Source organism: Zonotrichia leucophrys, chromosome 4A (assembly GCF_028769735.1).
Source record: "Zonotrichia leucophrys gambelii isolate GWCS_2022_RI chromosome 4A, RI_Zleu_2.0, whole genome shotgun sequence".
In the NCBI taxonomy this organism is placed as follows: domain Eukaryota; kingdom Metazoa; phylum Chordata; class Aves; order Passeriformes; family Passerellidae; genus Zonotrichia; species Zonotrichia leucophrys.
In genome coordinates, this window is record NC_088174.1 from 547,172 (window position 1) to 566,470 (window position 19,299).

A 19,299-nucleotide genomic window follows, 5' to 3' on the forward strand; every position below is an offset into this window, starting at 1 on the left:
GCAGGGAGCTCACCACACCTCTTGGGCAAGGTACCTGCTGCTGCAGCTGGGGAGGCAGAGCACGGGCATGGAGGTACAATTTGAAGTGCAGGGGGAGAGCCCTCCCAGTTCAAACCAATAGCAGCAGCACTGTAGGCTGGCAATGGAGGAACAATAACCCCCCAACATCCCAGAGCTGGAGCTGGGGGCAGCTGGAGGGGGCTGTGCCTGGGGCACCATGTCCTGCCCCAGAACAGGGGCCTACCCGCCCAGACCATCCTGGGGGCACTGGCACTAGCTCGTGGGGTGGCCGTGAAGCCGCGTGGGGGTGGCAGGGTCTCTCGGGGCAGCTGGCGCTGGGGCCGTGGGGCAGCGGTGGCTCGCAGGGCCCCGCGGCCGGCGGGGCTCGGGGATCGTGCGGCGGGCGCGGCGGCTGGCGCGGGGCCGGGCAGCGCATCCCTCCCGCTCCCGGCGGATGAGCTCATGGAGGCCAGCTGGGTCCCGGAGCTTCCCCAGCCCGCAGCTGCAGCCCTTCCGCTCCTCCTCAGCCCCTTAACCCCCTCCCCGCCGGCACTGCCGACCCCCGCCCGCAGCCCCGTGCCGGGACGTGGGCAGCCCCCTGCAAACAGTCAGGGCTTTGGAGAGGGCACCCCCTCTCCCAGCGTCCCAGCCACGGCTGGGGGTGCCCTGTCCCGTGGGGTCCCATCCCTTTGCAGGGCTCAGCTGGGGGTGCTCTGTCCCGTGGGGTCCCATCCCTTTGCAGGGCTCAGCTGGGGATGCTCTGTCCCGTGGGTCCCCATCCCTTTGCAGGGCTCAGCTCCTCCTCTCCATCTGCAGGGTCCTACTGGGACCCTCAGTCCCCTGAGCTTTGACCCTCCTGCCCCCCATATGGGTCCTGCTCACACCCAGCCCCGTGGAGTGGGGACACGTGGGGAGGAATGCCAGGGATACCAGGGACAGGGACACCAGAAACAGGGATGCCAGGGATAGCAGTGACTGAACACAAGGAACAGGGATGCCCAGGAAGACCAGCATCCCTGTGCCCTTCCAGCATCCCCTCCTCCATCTCCCAGCCCCTCTGACCTGTGTTTTCCCATCCTCCTTGCCAATTCCACAGGCTCAGCACATGGCTTCACTCCTTGCTGAGCACCTTCTCTGCCATCATTGAGCTGGGAAAGGGGCTGCCATGGCCGTGACCCCCAGTGCCTATAGACAGCCCCAGGAGGCAGCAGAGGGACCTGAGATCCCTCCACCAGCAGAAGAGCAACCCCCACCTGCCCTTCCAGGAATCAGCATTTACTGAGTTAATAATCATAACTCTTTATTATAAAGATGTATTTACATGGAATAAATCTTTACAGACACAAGAGACAATCAGCAGGGACCAGCTCACAGCCAGGGCCCCTCCTTTGGTGTATGGCAGAGCTTGACAGAGACCCCAGTGCCCCCCCATTCCTACCGTCCCATGGCATGAAGCAGAGGGGCCCAGGGCCCCACAGTGTGTCCTGAGTGGGCACCCCACTCCACCACGAGGTGAGTCTGCCAGCGGGAAAGGGAGGGCAACTCACCCAGGGTGTGGGATGAGCACCATGGGAATAAATAGACCCAGGACAAGCTGTGTGCTCCCCCTGGGATGGGGGTGACAGACAGGGCTGGGGCAGGACCCCAGGGGAGATCACACACCCCTGAGGAGAAGCGGCTCTGCCTGACAAAGTGCTTTGCACAAAGCCTGTGGTCCCAGCGGGCCAATGCCCGAGCCAGTTCCGTGCCCACCGGGACAGGGCATCGTGGCAACCCTGACCCCTCTGTGGGCAGCCCCGACCCAGCCGGCCCTGCGAGGCGGTGAGGAGGGGCAGAACGCACCCACAGCGCCAGACATGGCACCGGGGCCACAGGGCCAGCCGCCGGGAGAAGGTGGGGCCGGCCCAGGGCTCACAGGGGGAGCCCCAGGCTCAGGGCCGGAGGATGAGCGGATCAGGCGAGAACACGGTGCGAGCAATGGAAGCCGTGTCCGTGGAAGGCCGGTGGCAGCCCTGCAACGACAGCAAGCCCAAGTTAATGAGTTCCCTCACGGCACCGTCCCACGTTTCCCCGCACCCCCCGTGCCCCCCTGCACCTCACCTGGCTCAGAACGGCATGGGGCCCTTGTGGGAGAGCCGGGGCCGGGGCCGCCGGGTCCTGCGCCAGACCCCGGGCCGCTGGCCGGGCCCGCGCCGTGCACCCCGCGGCCGCACCAGCCTCCGGGCGAGGCCGCCCTGGGCATCCTTCCCGTCCGGCGCCTTCGCCAGCGGCCCTGAGGAGATGAGGAACAGCGTCAGCCACGTGTCCCCGCACGCTGCACAGGGACAGCAGTACCTGGGGCAGCCTGGCCCTGGGCCGGCCGGTTTTCTGCATTGTCCCCAACGAGAGCCATCAGTGCCAAGCGCTTCCTGTGCCGGCACGGCCCGGCCACCTGTGCCAAACATGGCCAGCAGCGGGGCATGGGGCTGCTCAGCCTCTGCTTTCGGCCCCAGCCCTCCCCACAGCCACCCCCTTCTCTGTGCCACCGAGACACTCAGCCCTTCACCCCGAGCCGGTTCCGTATCCCCGTCGTGCCTGGTGCTGGTGCTCCAGTGGTTCCGTTCCCTCGGGGCCCTGCAGCCCCCGGCCGGGATGCTTTGCTCCCTGAGCACTTCCAGGTCCCGCTACCCCGGGTGCCTGGCGGGGATGCTTTGGCCGCAGCTGCTGTCCCGGCAGCCCCGCGGGCTCGATTGGCAGGCGGGGCCCCGCGTGGGTCCGGCTGCGGGACCCGGCGATGCCCGGGGCTGTCACCGCGGCTCCGGACGCTCCCGCTCTGCACGGGCACCGGCAGGGTTTTGGCTCCAAAGAAAGCGCTTTGTCTTTCCCCAGCCCAGCGGCGGCGGATCCCGGCGGTGCGGGCGGGGTGCCGGTTCCCCCGAGCCCCCCGACCCGCGGCCACCCCGGCGCGGTCCCCTCGGTTCTCTCTTTCCTCGCTCCCTCCCTTCACGCCCCGCTGCCGGCGTGGGGTCCCCGCGGGTGTTCGGCTCTCACCGGGGGCGGCCAGGACGAGCCCGAGCAGCAGCAGCAGCAGCAGCAGCGGGGCCAGGAGCCGGCGCGGCGCGGCCATGGCGGGGGGCGGCAGGGGGCGGCGGGGGCGGCCGCCGGGGGAGCCGCATTTGTAGGCGGTGAGAGCCCGGCCCGGCCCCGCCGCCTCCCGTCATCTGGCCCCGGGATGGGGGGAGGTGTCCGCCCCCCGCCCTGCCCCGCCCCGCCCCGGGACACCTCCGCGGGCTTCCCCCGGTCCCGCTTTGCTGCCCGATCCCCTCCCGGCGCATCCTCCGGGGGATTCCCCGCCCACAGTGCCCTCATGGCGGCCCCAGTGCTCTGAGAGCACCCCAGCCCGAATCCGGGATCCGCTTCCAGCCCAGCCTGGTCCAGGACTCCCTACCCCGGATGGTGCTGGGACCCCACACCCAGAATGGCCCCCAGACCCTAACACTGCGGCCAGCTTGGCTTGGGACCCCTGCACGGCCTAGACCCAGCATGTCCCCTTCCACCGTAGTCCTGAGACCTCTCTCCCAGCGTGATCCTCAGATGCTGGGACCCTCCTGGCTCTTGCAGCCCCTCCCAGTGCCGCTGTTCCCCTGGCACCCAGGGAGGCAGGTCCTGCCTGCCCACTGTCCCCTCCAGCCCCCCAGGCAGGCAGTGTCTGCAGAGGGGTCTGGTGAGCTGACACAGCCACCATTGCAGAGGGGAGAAAGGAGAGAAATCAGGAATGACTTTTTGAGCCCAGGAGAAAGGGAGAGATGGGAAAAGAGGTTAAGGTTTGGGGTTTTCTCTCATTACCCTGCTCTGATTTGATTGGTGATAAATATATAAAAGGGGAGATTTAGATCAGATATTAGGAAGAAATTCTTGGCTGTGAGGGGGTAAGGCCCTGACACAGATGCCCAGAGAAGCTGGGGCTGCCCCTGGATTCCTGGAAGTGTCCAAGGCCAGGTTGGACAGGGCTTGGAGCAACCTGAGATAGTGGAAGTTGTCCCTGCCATGGCAGGAACTTGGAACAAGATGGGCTTTAAGGTCCCTTCCAGCCCAGACCATTCCATTATTCCATTATTTTATGAAATTCCATTCATTTCCCCAAATTTAGTCTATTTTACCCATGCCTGCATCTGGTGATGTGCTGGTCCTTAGCTCAGTCTTTTCCTTGCATTTTCCCTCCCTGCTCAGTTGAAGAGGGAGTGATGCAGTAGCTTTGGGGGCACCTGGCCAGGGTGAGCCTCCACAAAGGTGGGGTCACCAGCCCTCAGGAAGGTGGATCACAACTACAACTGCACCCCGAGGGAGCCCTGCCAGCCGAAGGGCTGGCCCAGGCAGGGTGTGGGGACAAAGGGAGGCACGGGGGGGCTGCAGGAGGAGCTGTGCGGGGGTACGGGGGGCTCCAGGAGGGGCTGCTGACTGCACTGGGCTGTGAGGGGGCGCTCAGGGAGGGGCTGCAGGAGGAGGGGGATGTGCGGAGGGGCTGCACCCGGTGTGTGGGTAACATGTCACAGCCCCACACGTCTGTGCTACCACAGGAGGGGCACACGCTTTGAACCTGTTCCAGCCCTGCTGGCTGCAGCCTCTGGCCCCAGCCAGGTTCTCCTGCGGCCCCCGCAATGTGGGGCCAGCGCTCCCCTCCAGTGCTATGCACCCCCAAAGCGGGGGTGCTTCTTCAGGGGGAGCAGGAGCTGCGGCCTCATCCGCGGCTGCCGAGCTCGGTGGCGCAGGGAGGAGCCCCAGCCCATCCCTGGGCAGGCGTCACTGGCACACCCCGCCTGCCAGGGCACCTCCGGGATCCTGGCACGGTCCCGGTGCCACCGCCGCCTTCCGCATTCCTGCGGCCGCACGCCCGCCCCGCGTCCTGTTTGCCGGGCGGTCCCCCCGGCCTGAGTCACCCGCGGCCCTGCAGGTGACGGAAGGCCAACAATAGCCCACAAAGGGAGGATGTCCCCCCAAAGCCTTCCTCCGGCTCGTCTTCGAGGAAACCTCCCGCGGGAGGGACGGGCCCCACCGGACGCACGGCGGCCAAGGAGCTTCGTCCGGTTGACGCTGGCTCGGAGCGACACGCGGCCCTGGGATCCCCGGGGACCGCCCGTGCCACCCGGGCTGGGCCGGGAGGGGGTGATGGCACCGGGTGATGGCACCGGGAATGGCGCCGGGTGTGAGGGCACCGCAGGGTGCGGCTCAAAGGGCGGGAATAAGGGGGGGGGGTGCCTGGCCGTGGGGACCCCCTGGGATGCAGCTGTGGGGTGATGGTGCAGCCCCGGCCCCGGCAGGAACCAGGCAGGGAGGACGAAACCCCATGAACGCCTCTCACTAATGAACAGGATGGCAGCAAAGTGCCGTCTGACTGTCCCCAGGGCATCCTTGGGAAACTGCGTGACAATCACAGCAGCTTTGGTGTCCCTCTCCCACCTGCTCCTGTCTTGCCCCTGATGGGGACCCCGCCCTGCCCCTTCCTGGGTTCCTCTCACAGAGCGGGGACCAGCGGGTGATGCCGGACACAGCCCGAGAGATTCTGACACGAGCGTTCAGGGCTCAGACGCAGGGAGCGGATGGCCGGGGTCCCCCCGGAGCTGCAGGTTAGGAACAGGACAGTGGGACACGGGACAGGACAGTGGGACACGGGACAGCGGTCTGCGGCTCCTCGGCGCAGTCCTGGTGCCACCTCGTGGTGAGCAGGGTCCCAGTGCCACAGCTGGACAGGCGGAGCGGTGTCACGGCGATTGGAATGGTGACGCTGCTGGGCAGGCAGGCGTGGACACACTGCACTGTGTGGGGACACAGCCGGACAGTTCAGCGACACAGCCAGTGTGTGACACAGCCCGACAGTCACTGCAAGGGCAGGCTAAGCACCTGTGTGCCCAACAGGCCATGAAGTGCCCCTGGGAAGAGGCAGCAGCTCGGAGGGGTTGTGGTCCCCACACAGATCCAGCTTTGTCCAGCCTTGAGCTGAGCCTGTGGCAGCTGGGGTGCAGGGACCCCAGGCCCAGGCAGAGGGAGTCACATCCCAAAGATTCTCACGGGCTGTGATGAGCAGAGATCCTGTAGGAAGTGCTCTGGGAGGGTGGGGATATCAATCTGTGGGGACAAATGTTTTGGCAGGGCTCATTACAACAGATCAAGGCAGGGTGGATTTAAATTAAAGAGTGTTGGTGTGGATTAGACAGAGTGAGGAAAATCTTCCCTGTGAGGGTGGGCAGGCCCTGGCACAGGTTGGCCAGAGCAGCTGTGGCTGCCCCATCCCTGGCAGTGCCCAAGGCTGGGCTGGAAGGGGCTTGGAGCCACCTGGAATAGTGGAAGCTGTCCCTGCCCGTGGCAGGGGGGGCAAAACGAGAGGATCTCTAATGTCCTTTCCAGATCCAACCAATCTGTGACTCCATGACCTGTCCTGGGTGGGGATGTGCATTCACCCCTGGAGATCTGTGCATTCATCCCTGGAGACCTCCAATGCCCGTGGCAGCAGGTCTGCCCCTCTCCCAGCCCTCCTCTCCACAAGCAGAGTCATTAAAGGAAGTACCTGTGCAATCAAAGTGACAGCCTTGGGGTCAAGGCTCCTTATGATGAAGATAATGAGGTTTTAGCATGGTAGATGCACGGAGGTGTGGAGCTGATGGGCCTGGAGGGACAAAGGGCACATCCCAGCAGGATCCTCGTGAGGAGCACAGGTCCCTGTGCAGCCTCAGCAGAGCTGCTGGTCCCGGGCACTGAGCAGGGCTGGTGCCCACCTGCATGGCTCGGCTCCACGTCCTGTGGAGGAGGAGAGATGGCTTCGGGGGCTGGTTGGCTTGGGGAGCATCTGGCCCTCACCCCAGAGATCCCCTGCCAGCTCTCCACAGACCCAAAACACAGGGGTTCTTCAGGAAGCAAAGCCTTTCCCTGACCTCTCCCTGGCCATCAGGTGGTGCCAGACTCAGCTGGCACGCTCCCACTTCTGCTCCTGCAGGATCTTTGGACTTTGTGCTGATTTTGCTGTTTGCTGTTATTTAGCAGCAGAATTCACTTTTCAAAGGGGCAACAACCCTGCTCCCCACACCCTGTGTCTGCTGAGGCTTTGTCCCTCCCATTGCGCATCCCTCTGCCCCCGGGGCAAAGGCACAGGAGGAGGGACCTGTTGCTCTCAGTGTCCCCTCGGTGCCCCGTCGCTCCCGGCCAGGGCAGCCATGTCCCCCCCGCTCTGGATCGCAGCCTGGGCGCTCCTGCTCCACGGTACGGCAGAGGGAGGAGGGGCGCTGGGGTGGGACGGCACAGCTGGGGACCCCCAGGATCCAGATGTGGGGACGTAGGATGTCTCAGCCGCAGCTCTGGGTGAGGCAGAGGTGGGTGCACCCCAGGGTAGGAGCCAGACTGTGTCACGGGGCTCACCCTGCCCAGCTGCCTCAGGGGTGGGCCCAGGGCGGGTGACAGGTAAGAGCAGACCCCCAGGGTGCAGACACCTGGTACCCAAGAGCTCTCATGCTGAGGATGACCCCATCATGCATTGTCCCACGGAGCCAAGCTGTGTGCCCTTGGCCCAAAGTGAGAGGCCAGGTGCCAGCTGGTGATGGAGAGCCCAGGGAGTGGCGGTGGAACCCCATGCCAAGCAGCCCTGGGCAGAGATCAGGTCCAGCTGGACGTGGCCCCACCATCAGCCAGTTCCTTCTGCAGCCCCAGTGCTGGGATGCTCCTGCCAGCCCCTCCGTGCTCTGTGCTGGGCACCAGCTGCTCTCTGTGATGACCCCACAGGCACCAGGAGATTTACCTCCTCTTGAACCAGGGGATGGCGTTGCTTTTCATTCACTATTCCTGGGGCCAAAACCACTGGGTTTTGTAAAAAGCCCCAAGCTCGGCTGGCTGGTTTGGGGCTGGGGACGAGGGTCACAGCTGCCTGCTGCAGTTCCGGGCGGGAGCACAGGTCCAGCAAGCCCCCAGGCTGCAGCCCGAGGTTCGCGGGTGTTGCCGTGCCCACAGGCTGTGCCGCAGGGCGGGCGCCACGGGCTCCTTCCACCAGAAGCGACATCCGCGACTGCACCGCGGAGCCGCCGGTGAGCCCCGCCTCGCTCCCCGTCCCTGTCCCTGGCACCCCGGGCACAGGGTCCCCCCCAGTGCCAGCGCGTCTCTCTGTGCCACCAGTACCTGCCACCGACGGCCACCAACACCACGGCGCGCCTGGCCGTGCTGCGGGGCATCCTGCGGACCCACGGCGTCCACGCCTACATCGTGCCCTCCACGGATGCCCACATGGTAAGGCGGGAGTCCCCCGCAGCCCCCGGGACCCCCTCCCTGCCCACAGCCAACTCTCACGGCTCCATCCCGGCTCCAGAGCGAGTACATCTCCGAGCGGGACGCCCGCCTGGGCTGGCTCACCGGTTTCACCGGCTCCGCAGGTGAGGGCATCCCCAAAGCCCCGGGTGGCTGCTCGGGGCTGGCACCCCCTGGGGATCCGTGCACACGGCATGGTCCCACTCCCCGAGAGCCGCTGGGAGTCCCTGCCGGCTGCAGGGACAGACAAAGAGGTGACCCCCAGCCCCCTCCCCGTGCCAGGCACCGCTGTGGTGACGCGAGACAAGGCTGCCCTGTGGACCGACAGCCGCTACTGGACCCAGGCAGAGCGGGAGCTGGACTGCAACTGGGAGCTGCAGAGGACAAGTCAGTGGGGGCACGATGGGGCCCTTCTGAGCCTCCCCGCTCCCAGGGACCCCCCCAGCCCCTGCCACAGCCTCCTCTGGGCTCAGCGTGGCTTGGGACACAGTAGAAATTCGCGGTGCCACCCAGTTCTCTCCTGCAGCCTCCATCGAGTCCATCGCGACGTGGATCCTGAAGGAGGTTCCCGCGGAGGGGAACGTCAGTTTGGACCCCTTCCTCTTCTCCATCGGTAGGGCTGGCTGACACTGGGGGTCACCGTGCCCACGGAGGGCAGCCCCTGGGTATGAATTTACCAGGAGCCCAAAGGTGCGGGCTTCTCACCCCCCAGACACCTGGAACAGCTACAGCCGGGCTCTGCACGGCTCCGGCCGGACCCTGCTCCCCCTCGAGACCAACCTTGTTGATCAGGCGTGGGGTGACCAGAGACCCCCTCCCTCCTCCAGCGAGATCTACAGCCTCCCAGCAGAGTTCACAGGTCTGACCCAGCGTCCCGCAGTTCTCCCACAGCCCCCCCAGCCTGGGGCGGGCCCTGCCCTGAGCCGGCCGCTTGCCCGACCCGCAGGGAGCAGATGGCAGGACAAGGTGGCCGGGATCCGGCAGCGCATGGAGCAGCACGCGCGGCGCCCCACGGCCGTGCTGCTGTCGGGGCTGGAGGAGACGGCCTGTAAGGAGGCACGGGGCCCTGGGGGCATGGCCGGGGCCGGGGGCTCCAAGCGGGTGCAGAGCTCTCGTTCCCGGCAGGGCTCTTCAACCTCCGCGGAGACGACATCCCCTACAACCCTGTCTTCTACTCCTACACCCTCCTGACCAACACGACCATAAGGTGGGCAGCACATCCCTGTGTGCACAGGGCTTGGAGGGGGCTCACCACGCACCCCCCTCCAGCCTTCCTTTCCTGAGCCAGCCCCCATGGGACCCTCCTCTCAGCCCCGTTGCCCCTTACCCCCAGAGCGGCTCCATCCTGCCATGCCCAGCCCCACTGACGGTCCTTCTGAGCCACACATCTTTCCCAATCCACCCCCCGCTCCCAGCCCACTCCAGGGCACGGCACACTCCCTTTCCTCGCAGCCTGAGTTTCTCCCATTCCCAGCCCAGCATCCCCTCACAGCCCCCCGGGTCCCTGCTCTCTGCCGGCGTGGCCGGAGCTGGGGGGACCAAAGGCAGCAGGTGACAACCCCGTCCGTGCCCGCCCCACGGCGCTCCCTCCGCAGCCTGTTCGCGGAGCAGTCCCGGCTCTCGCAGGAGGCGCGGCAGTCCCTGCGCTCGGGCTGCCCGGGGCCGCTGTGCGTGGAGCTGCACGACTACGGGCAGGTGAGCGCCCACCTGCGCCGCTACGCCCAGGGCAACGTCACCGTGTGGCTGGGCACCGAGTACACCACCTACGGCCTCTACGCCATCGTCCCCCAGGTGGGCACCGAACCTGCCATGGGGCACGCGGGTCCTGCAGGCTCGGGGACGGCCCCGTGTCACCGCGTTGTGGCCGTACCTGGCGCCTGAGGGGACAGGTAGCTGTGTCACCTTCCGCCTGCCCTCGCAGGAGAAGCTGCTGGAGGAGAGCTACTCGCCCGTGATGACGGCCAAAGCTGTGAAAAACGCCCACGAGCAGGAGATGCTGCGAGCCGCCCACGTAAGGGCTGTGCCCGTCCCCACAGTCCCCTGCAGAATGGGGGGACAGCGGAGGGAGCAGGGTGCTGATGCTCCCCAATGCTGTCACTGCACACCCCCAGGTCCGGGACGCCGTGGCCGTCATCCAGTACCTGCTGTGGCTGGAGAGGACAGTCCCGCAGGGGCAGGTGGATGAGTTCTCGGGGGCTCAGCGCATCGATGCTTTTCGCTGGTCAGTGCTGCCCCCGGGCCTGCCCTGCCCAGGGAAGGGCAGCCGGGGACCCTCAGCACCCTCCTTCCTCCCTGCTGCCTTCCAGGGCCCAGGAGCACAGCCGTGGGCCCAGCTTCGAGTCCATCTCAGCCAGCGGGCTCAACGCAGCGCTGGCCCACTACAGGTGGGGCTGGAGCAGCGGTGGGCACTGGGCAGGGGGTGGTGGGCAATGGGCAGGGGGCAGTGGGCAATGGGCAGGGGGTGGTGGGCAATGGGGGGCTGGGAGAGGGCTCTGACCCCCCTCCCCTCGCAGCCCCTCGAACGGGAGCAGCCGGACACTGTCTGCGAGAGAGATGTATCTCTTTGACACCGGAGGGCAGTATCTGTACGTACCCTTGAACAGAGACCCCCCACCACAGCCCACATCCAGGGGCCCCCAAAGCCAGCGCTGGGGCTGCACCAGCCCCATTCATGACGCCCCTTTGCAGGGATGGGACAACAGACATCACTCGCACAGTGCACTGGGGCAAGCCCACCCCTCTCCAGAAGGTACCAGCCCCTCCCATGTCAGCCAACATCCCCCTGCACTGCCCAGGGCAACCCTGAGGTGCCCAGCACTCCCTATGGCACTCAGCATCACGGTCCTGGCCAGGGCTGGATGTGCAGGGGCGGGTGTCTGGGTAGCACCACACTCACCCCCTGCCATGCCCTACAGGAAGCCTACACCCGTGTGCTCATGGGCAACATTGACCTCTTCCGCCTCGTCTTCCCATCCAACACAGCAGGTGGGTGCCAAACCCAGCATTGGCCCTGCACAGAACCCCTGGCACAGGGAGCAGGATGGCACAGGGGAGCCCCAGAGGCTCCTTGGCCTCCATGTCACCCCTTCATTCCCCAGGGAGAACGGTGGAGTCCTTCGCCCGCCGGGCACTCTGGGATATCGGACTCAACTATGGCCATGGCACCGGCCATGGCATTGGCAACTTCCTCTCAGTCCACGAGTGTAGGTGCCACCAGCACTGGTGCTGGGCATGTGGGCTGAGCTACGGGGACAGGGACAAGGACAGGAGCTCACTGGGGGCTTCCCAGCACAGTCTCTATGACGGGCAGAGAAATCCCCACTTGCAACATCTTGTGGTCTTTGCCAGGGTGGCCCCGTGATCCTTGCTGAGGTGGTCCCAAGGTCCTTACTGGGATGATCCTTGTCCTTGTGGTGGTCCTTGCCATGGCCCCATAGTCCTTGCCTTGGTGGCTCTGTGGTCCTTGCTGGGTGTCCCTGCAGCGCCTGCCATGCACAGAGCTCTGACCCACCTCATGTCCCTGCAGGGCCCGTGGGTTTCCAGTCCAACAACGTGCCACTGGAGGCTGGCATGTTCACCTCCATCGGTATGTCCTGGCACCCTGACCGGCACCCCGGCTCTGCAGGACAGCCCCGGGCACAGAGCCCAGCCAGGGACGGGCTGTCAGCTCTCAGCCCACTCAGGGCCAGACCAGCCCTGCTGGGGTGGGCTGGGGGAGCCGCTGGGGCTGGGGGCTCACCAGGCGTGTTCCCGGCCCCCAGAGCCCGGATATTACCAGGATGGCGACTTCGGGATCCGCATCGAGGACATTGCCCTCGTGGTGGAGGCACAGACTGAGGTGGGGCAATGGGGAGGGGGTGACAGGAGCGGCACAACATGGGGGCCTGCATCGAGTAGGGGGGGAGGCACCTCCAAGGGGTAGGGGATGTGCAATGACACCTCTCTGTGGCAGCACCAGAGCGGGGAGAAGCCTTTCCTGACCTTCGAGGTGGTGTCTCTGGTGCCCTATGACCGCAACCTCATCGACCTCAGCCTCCTGTCCCCAGAGCAGGTACGGCCGTGTGCTCGGGGTGGGGAGCAGAGCAGGGCTGCCAGGTCAGCACAGGGGCTTGGGGGGTGGATGCAGGAAAAACCAGGACCGTGGCATGAGGCTGGAGTGGGTAAGTGAGGACAGAGCAAGGATGGGCGCGTGGATGAAGAGGAGCAATGAGCTCTGCGGGTGGGGCCAGTGGTCGGAGTGTGAGGCAGCCGGACGGGGAAGGCCAAAGGCGGCAGCGGCGCCCAGGCCACGCCCCGGCAGCTCCCCGTGGTGCCTGGCTGCAGATCCGGTACCTGAACTCCTACTACGAGAAGATCCGGGCACACGTGGGGCCGGAGCTGCGGCGGCAGCAGCTGGAGGACGAGTACGTGTGGCTGCAGGAGAGCACCGAGCCCTTCGCGGTGAGCAGCGCCGGCAGCGCCGCCGCGGGCTCGCTGGCCCTCGCCGCGCTGCTCTCGGTGCTGCTCAGCGGGCTGGGGGCCTGATCCCGCGCCCGTGGCCCCGCTCCCCCACCCCCCTCACCACGGCCGGGTCTTCCCCCGCCCTCACTTCCTTTTTTATGGTGTATTCTATTTGCTCGTCTGTGATTAAACATGAGCGAGGCGGGCCCTGCTGTGCCCGATGTGCTGCGCGCTGCCTCGCCGGCCAGTTAGGGCTGGAGTCTGGTCCCCAGGCCCACCCGCGAGATCTTGCTTGTGCCACCTTGTCCAGCCCTGAGGCGACCAAGCCAACGGCGACAGTGAGGAGATGGATTTGGGCAGATTATAATTATGGGGCAAAAGCTGGAGGATTTGGAGTGAGAAGATGCAGGGCAGCCAACCACGGATGTCCCCAGCGGGGTGACCATGAGCACATCCCGCCTGGGTGTGATGCCGAGCCGGGAGGACCTGCGGATACAGGGGACATCCCAGTCCAAGTGTCCCGCAGAGGGCTTGGCTACCGTGTCCCAGCAGGATGAGCAGGCTCGGGGGTGGGCACGGCAGAGGGGTTGGGGTTTGTCACTTTCTCCATGGGGGGACACACGATGCCCATGTGCAGATGGCCAAGGGGCGGCAGCAGTGCCGAGGGGAGGCAGGGCAGGGCAGCATCACCGAGGGGCGGCACGGCCGAGCGCTGTCAGGGCGCAGACACCGTCCCCACCCAGGGGCCCCGGGCAGGGCAGCAGCTCGCTGCTGGAGGGTTTCCTTCCTCCTGCCCCAGCCCGCGCCTCGCCAGCCACCCCGAGCACGGCTGCAAGCGCTTCTCATGTGACCGCCGGCTTCCTGTGCGCTCCCGGCTCGGTGCCGGTGCCGCGGGACGGACGGGACGCGACGGGGCGGGACGGACGGGCCGCGCTCGCCGCTGCCGTACTCTGAGCCCTCGCCACCGGCCAGGCCATGCTGCGCCGCAAGCCTTCCAACGCCGGCGACAAGGAGCCGGGACACAGGAAGGTGAGTCCTGGCGGCACCCAGGTGCCCTCAGCACCGCAGGTGTCCCGGCGCATCCAGAGCTGTCCGAGCCGGGGCTGCCGTGGGATGCTGAGCAGGAGGGCTGGGGCAGGGCCCCGGGGCTGGCATCGCACGGCAGCTGCCCTGCCATCAGTTCGTCTCTGCTGCCACCAGGCACCGTGGCCTCGCCAGTGCGTGGTCCTGGCCTTGTCCGCCTCCCACTGTGCCTTCCATGCTGTTGGGACGTGTGGCTGGGATGCACAGCCCCCGGGATGCACACGGGTGCCAGCTCAGGTGCCGGGGGACCCCAGAGCTCTGCTGGGGGCGGTTGTGCCCCCCGCCCCGCCATGGCCTCCGCGGGCGTGGGCGGCCGCTGTCATTTCCTGGGGGCCATGGCTGCGGTGGCGGCTGAGCAGCTCTTGCGCAGCAAGGTGCTGCGGTCGGGGCTGCAGCTCCGTCACGAGCGGCAGCGCTTCCTCCGGCAGCCCCGCGGCGAGGTGCGAGCCGCAGGAGCGCAGCTGCCCGTGCCACGGCCTCCCGAGAGCCCCCTGCGTGCCACGGCCGTGTGCCATCCCGCGGCTGGAGTCACCAGTGGGGGCCAAAACCGGCTCCTCATCCCCCGCCAGGTCTCGCACCAGCTGGCACGTCAGCTCTTGCCAAGCTTTGCTGGGCTGGCCTCAGCATCAGCAAGTCACCACGGGGAGCAGGGGCAGTGCCTGGTGGCAGGGTCCTGCCCGTGACAGGCACAAATCCTGCCGTGGCAGCTCCTCCGTGCTGCCAAGCTCCGCCAGGAAACCTGGGTGAAGTGAAGTCCCCCTCCCTGTACGGGGCTGGCCCATCCAGAGCCGGGCCAGTCCCAGTGGGCATCCCCTGCCATTGCCCAGTGACAGCCACTCTCACTTCCCCCTCCTGCTCTGCTCCGGGACAGTCCGGCCCCCCTGACTCACACCCCACTGCCAGGCTCGCCGCGGCTCCTCCAGCCCCGGGGCACTTCTATCTCAGAGCTGTTTTATCTCAGCAGTGAAGCCCTGCGAGGTTCAGTGGACCTGGATGTGGGGGATTCAGGGCACTGGGGTGGGAGCAGGGCAAAAGCCAGCATCCCCTCTGCACAGATGCACCTGGAGCTGGCATGAAGCCACAGTGGGTGTGCAGCTGGGTGTGGCTCCGTGAGCCAGCCCTCTGCAAGGAACGGCAAAACCAAGTGCTCAGGGGGGCTCGGTGGGGCTGATGAGAAGGAAAATAAAGAGGGAGCAGCACAGGGCCAGGCTGTGCAGGGCTGGGAAAGACCTCTGCCACCACAGGAGCTGGCAGAGCTGCTTGAGAACAGGAATCCTTGGTTGTGGTGGTGTGTGCTCCGAGGGCCTCAAGAGTGCTGGCAGTGGCAGCTGAGCTCACCGTGCCATGCGCGAGCACGCTGGTGCTGCCATCCAGGGATGAGGGACACCTGGGGCCATGTGGCTGTGCTGGCACCAAGGACGTTCCTGGCATGGAGAAACCCTTCCATGTGAGACAGGCACCTTAGGCCATGTAGAGGAAGGCAGGCGGGGGCACAGGAACGACTAAAAGGAGCAAGGGACAGAGAGGTGTACCAGGACTGAGATCCAAAACAGGCTTTGATGGCTTAGGCAGGAGGTGACACCAAGCCAGCTGGTGATGCTGGGGCTGTGCTCTCTGGGCTATGGGTGACACTCACAGGTGGAAAACATGGATTTGTGATGAATCCTCCAGGATTTCAGTCCTGGAGCTGACCCTGTGGGTAGCAGCAGGGCTGCTCTGGTGCTACCTGCCCTTCAGTGCCTGCCCACCTGTGCTGAGAGGAGATGCAGAGCCCTGTGTGCCCCCACGTCCTGTCCCATGTGCCAGGATGGCATCATGGCACAGCCCCGAGCTGCTCCCAGCATGGCAGTGCCAGGCTCCACACTAGAGCATCCCTGCCCTGGGAATGCTGTGCCAAGAGCTCCACATCCCAGTTCTGGGGGGTTGATGACACATGGCAGCTCCTGGAAGAGAGCAAAAACCTCTTCCCAGCACTGGCATTACCCTGGGATGGGCAGAGCAGCCCAAAGAGCAGAGAGGAGCTGGGGCAGAGAATGCAGGAGGAAACCCATATTCCATCTCCCCCCTCACACCTCTGCCCCTGCTCCCAGCTTTCCCTACAGCGTTCCAGCAGCTTCAAGGATTTCAACAAGTGCAAGGTCAGCTCCCCCGTGTCAAATGAGGAGTTCAACCTGGAGGAGAATGTGAGTTCCCAGCACCCCTTGACACATCCTGCTCCCCTGGGAACAGCCCATTTCAGGGCTGGGATCCCGAAACTCCTGTTCTTACCAGTGGCCTACGTGTCATGGAGCAGCCCCAGGGTGCCAGCACGGGTGGGATTTGGGATCTCACAGTCCCCGTGTGAGGCTTGCCCAGGTGGGGGCTCTGCCCTCACTCTCCATCCCTCTGGCAGATCCCCGAGGACGATGCCAGCGGTGCCAGTGCCGAGGAGGGCGCGCGGAGCAGCGGCACCAAGCTGGGCAGGAAGTGGCGGGCGGTCATCTCCCGCACCATGAACCGCAAGATGGGCAGGATGGCTGTGAGAGCGCTGGCCGAGGGCAAGGTGAGCAGGGCCGTGGGGACACGGACAGGTGAGCGGGGGACAGCTCCCCCTCCCTCGGCCTGAGCCCGGTACCCCCAGCAGGGAGAGGCGGAGGCAGAGAGGCCATGCCCGCTGTCCCCAGCCAGCAGCGTGGAAGAGCAGAGCTATGACAAGGTGCCCTTGTCGTACCCGGAGCTGGAGGAGGAGGAGGATGGACGCCCAGCCCTCGGACGCCAGATGTCCAGCGGTGAGGCCAGCCCCGATGGGACACTCGTCCCACCTCCCCAGGTGGGCATGTCCTGCCTGACCCCTCCTCTCTGCAGGCAGCGACATTCCCAGCCCTGGCGATCCCAGGGACAGCCAGCAGCTGGAGGAGACCGTCCCAGCCTACACCGGCCCCTTCTGCGGCCGGGCCCGCGTCCACACCGACTTCACCCCCAGCCCCTATGACAAGGACTCCCTGAAGCTGCGGGTAAGCCACGGCCACTGTGGCCCTGGGGAGGGAGGGAGGGTGGCTGGGGACCTCCTGAGCTGGGGGTGTTCCCTGGCTGTCCCCAAGCCTGTGCCCCCCACCATCCAATGTCCCTTGGCCTAGAAAGGGGACATCATCAGCATCATCGAGAAGCCACCTGTGGGCACTTGGACCGGGCTGCTCCACAACAGGGTGGGCTCCTTCAAGTTCATCTACGTGGATGTGATCCCTGAGGAGACGGTCCCTGCCCGCAGGAGCCGCAGCTCCGGCCGGAACAAGCGCCTCAAGCCCAAGACCCTCCATGAGCTGCTGGAGCGCATCAACCTGCAGGTGAGGGCCAGGGGCTGCGGGGGACAGCAGCACCCAGCTGTCCAGGGACCCAGCACCCAGCAGCACCCAGGCACCAGCAGTGCGACCAACCCCTCTCCCCTTCACTATCCCCCACCTCGTGGCTCCTTCCACCAAGCACCCAGGGGCACAGAGGGCACACGTGGGACATTTCTTGGTAGTGTGGGCCAAGTGCCCACCGTGGACCCACTGAGAGGGGAGCTGCAGGCCAGCACTGGGGGCCAGGAGGAGATGGGGGAGCCACCCACGCCCTGCTCACCCCTACCCACACCCCCCACCCAGGAACACACCCCCACCCTCCTGCTGAATGGGTACCAGACCCTGGAGGACTTCAAGGAGCTGCGGGAGACGCACCTGAACGAACTGCACATCACGGACCCCCAGCACCGCGCCAAGCTGCTGACGGCTGCCGAGCTCCTCCTGGACTACGACAGTAAGGGACTCCTCCTGGGGAGGGGTGGGGACCCTGACTGGGCACCCCAGCAGCACCACTGACACCATGGTCCCTTTCGCAGCAGCCAGTGAGCCAGAGGATGGTGACAGCACTGAGGCCCTGCCATCACCCTCAGAGCCCAAAGAGGACATTCCCCGGGACTCCGGCTGCTTCGAGGGATCAGAGACCCTGGATGGCAGCCGGGAGGAGGCCGAGCTGGGGGGTCCTGAGGAGCAGCTGGGGGGTCCTGAGGAGCAGCTGGGGGGTCTCTCCATGGCAGAATCCCCCTGAGCCCGCCAGCACCGCCACTTTCCACTCCGGCCCTAACAGGGGGGCTGGACTGGAGGGGACGGCGGCTGGTGGGGGACAGGGAAGCCCCAGTGGTGGCACCTCAGGGCCTGGCTTGGCCCCTGCACCAGAGCCAGATGCTGGGTGGGCACGAGGTGCCCCAGGACATTTTGCATGGCACTGCCTGGCACCACAGCCCCGAGGCAGGGACTCTGGGCATGCCGGGGCATTGCACTCCCCGCCAAGACACCGCAGGCATTGGCTGCTTTCCCCAGGTTTGCCAGCAGGCTCAGGAAGGGAGCTGGGGCTGGAAGCTGTGTGTGCAGGCAACTGAAGCCTGCCTAGGACACTGTCACTTCTCAGCATGGACACACAGAGACACCCCCCCCTCATCTGCCATGGAGGACAGCAAGATGCAAATAACACAGCTAAGACACCCTGGAAATGTGAGATGGAGAGTCCTGGAAATGCACAGGGAAGAGGGAAGAGGCAGCTGGCTTGGGGCAGCACAGAAACGCAGCGGCTACAGCTCAGCCATTTTCAAACCAATTAAGTTTCCTTCATTGTTTTAAAATTAAAAAAAAATAATAAGAAGAAAAAAATAAAGAACATCCAGCCCTCACCCAACCCCCTTCCTTCCTTCTGGAGACCCTGACCCGTGCAGGCAGGTCCCGGCAGGCAGAACTCCAGACACCTCATGGAACAGGGAGCAGCAAAGCCAAAATACACAATTTTCTGCACCGAATTGGAGTTTTGGTCAGCAGCGTGTTGGGGCGACTCCCACGGGGTGGGGCACAGAGCCCTGTCCTCGGAGGATGGAAGGGGACGGGGATGGGGCTGGGCTGGCTGGGGGCCGTGGCAGGGCAGCCGGGGCTCCTTCCCAGCCACATTCCAACCGGGAGCAGCTGTGGCAGCTCTGCCCTCCCACCCAGCAGAAGAGGCCCCGCACGGCGGGAGAGGGGGCAGTGCCGGGGCCATGCTCACACCACAGCCCTCACTGCCAGCCAGGACATCACGGACACACAGACGGGACTGGCCCGGCAGGACACCCCCCACAGCCACCACACACCTGCCGGGAGGAACTGAGTGCCCAGCACTGTGACAAGGGACACGGAGCTGCCAGGGCACAGAGGCTGCAGGGATCCCAGAGGTGTGAGGGTCCTGCCAGTGCAGGACAGGGACTGTGGAGAGGGGGAGCCCTGCCACGGCACAGAGCTCTCCCACCATCCGCCCGGCCTCTCGTCCTCTGTTGAGGACACACAAGCCCAGCTCTGGGCAGCTGCTACAATCCTGGGAAGATCCAAGGCTCCCAAAGCCAGTCTAGGATGGCTGAGAACAGCAGAGCAAGGCAAGGGGGGAACATGGGGATGCAATGACACAACACAGATTGGGGCTGAGGTTGTGCAGAGCTGGGGAGGGCTCAGTGCAGACACCCAGGAACAAATGCAGCCC

The 19,299-nt window shown here is 65.7% G+C and overlaps 2 protein-coding genes across 3 annotated transcripts; both read left to right on the forward strand.

Moving 5' to 3' along the window:
* Nucleotides 1–7,184: 7,184 nt before the first annotated feature.
* XPNPEP2 (X-prolyl aminopeptidase 2) lies at nt 7,185–12,786 on the forward strand. Its single transcript, XM_064712937.1, has 21 exons — nt 7,185–7,230; nt 7,972–8,045; nt 8,134–8,244; nt 8,324–8,387; nt 8,545–8,649; nt 8,789–8,875; nt 8,975–9,121; nt 9,209–9,310; nt 9,388–9,469; nt 9,858–10,053; nt 10,184–10,273; nt 10,374–10,483; nt 10,569–10,646; nt 10,776–10,847; nt 10,951–11,011; nt 11,178–11,247; nt 11,361–11,465; nt 11,789–11,848; nt 12,024–12,100; nt 12,215–12,313; nt 12,586–12,786. The coding sequence occupies exons 1-21, from the start codon at nt 7,185–7,187 to the stop codon at nt 12,784–12,786; spliced, it is 2,037 nt and encodes a 678-aa protein (XP_064569007.1).
* Nucleotides 12,787–13,477: 691 nt separating this feature from the next.
* SASH3 (SAM and SH3 domain containing 3) lies at nt 13,478–18,577 on the forward strand. Of its 2 annotated transcripts, none has more exons than XM_064712938.1 (8): nt 13,478–13,731; nt 15,876–15,968; nt 16,178–16,327; nt 16,406–16,553; nt 16,630–16,778; nt 16,902–17,108; nt 17,409–17,559; nt 17,642–18,577. In XM_064712938.1, exons 1-8 carry the CDS (start codon nt 13,678–13,680, stop codon nt 17,848–17,850), a joined length of 1,161 nt encoding a protein of 386 aa, XP_064569008.1. In that variant the 5' UTR covers nt 13,478–13,677; the 3' UTR covers nt 17,851–18,577. The 2 variants fall into 2 exon arrangements, with proteins under 2 accessions (XP_064569008.1, XP_064569009.1); XM_064712939.1 differs by having other exon boundaries at nt 16,409–16,553.
* The last annotated feature ends 722 nt before the right edge of the window (nt 18,578–19,299 follow it).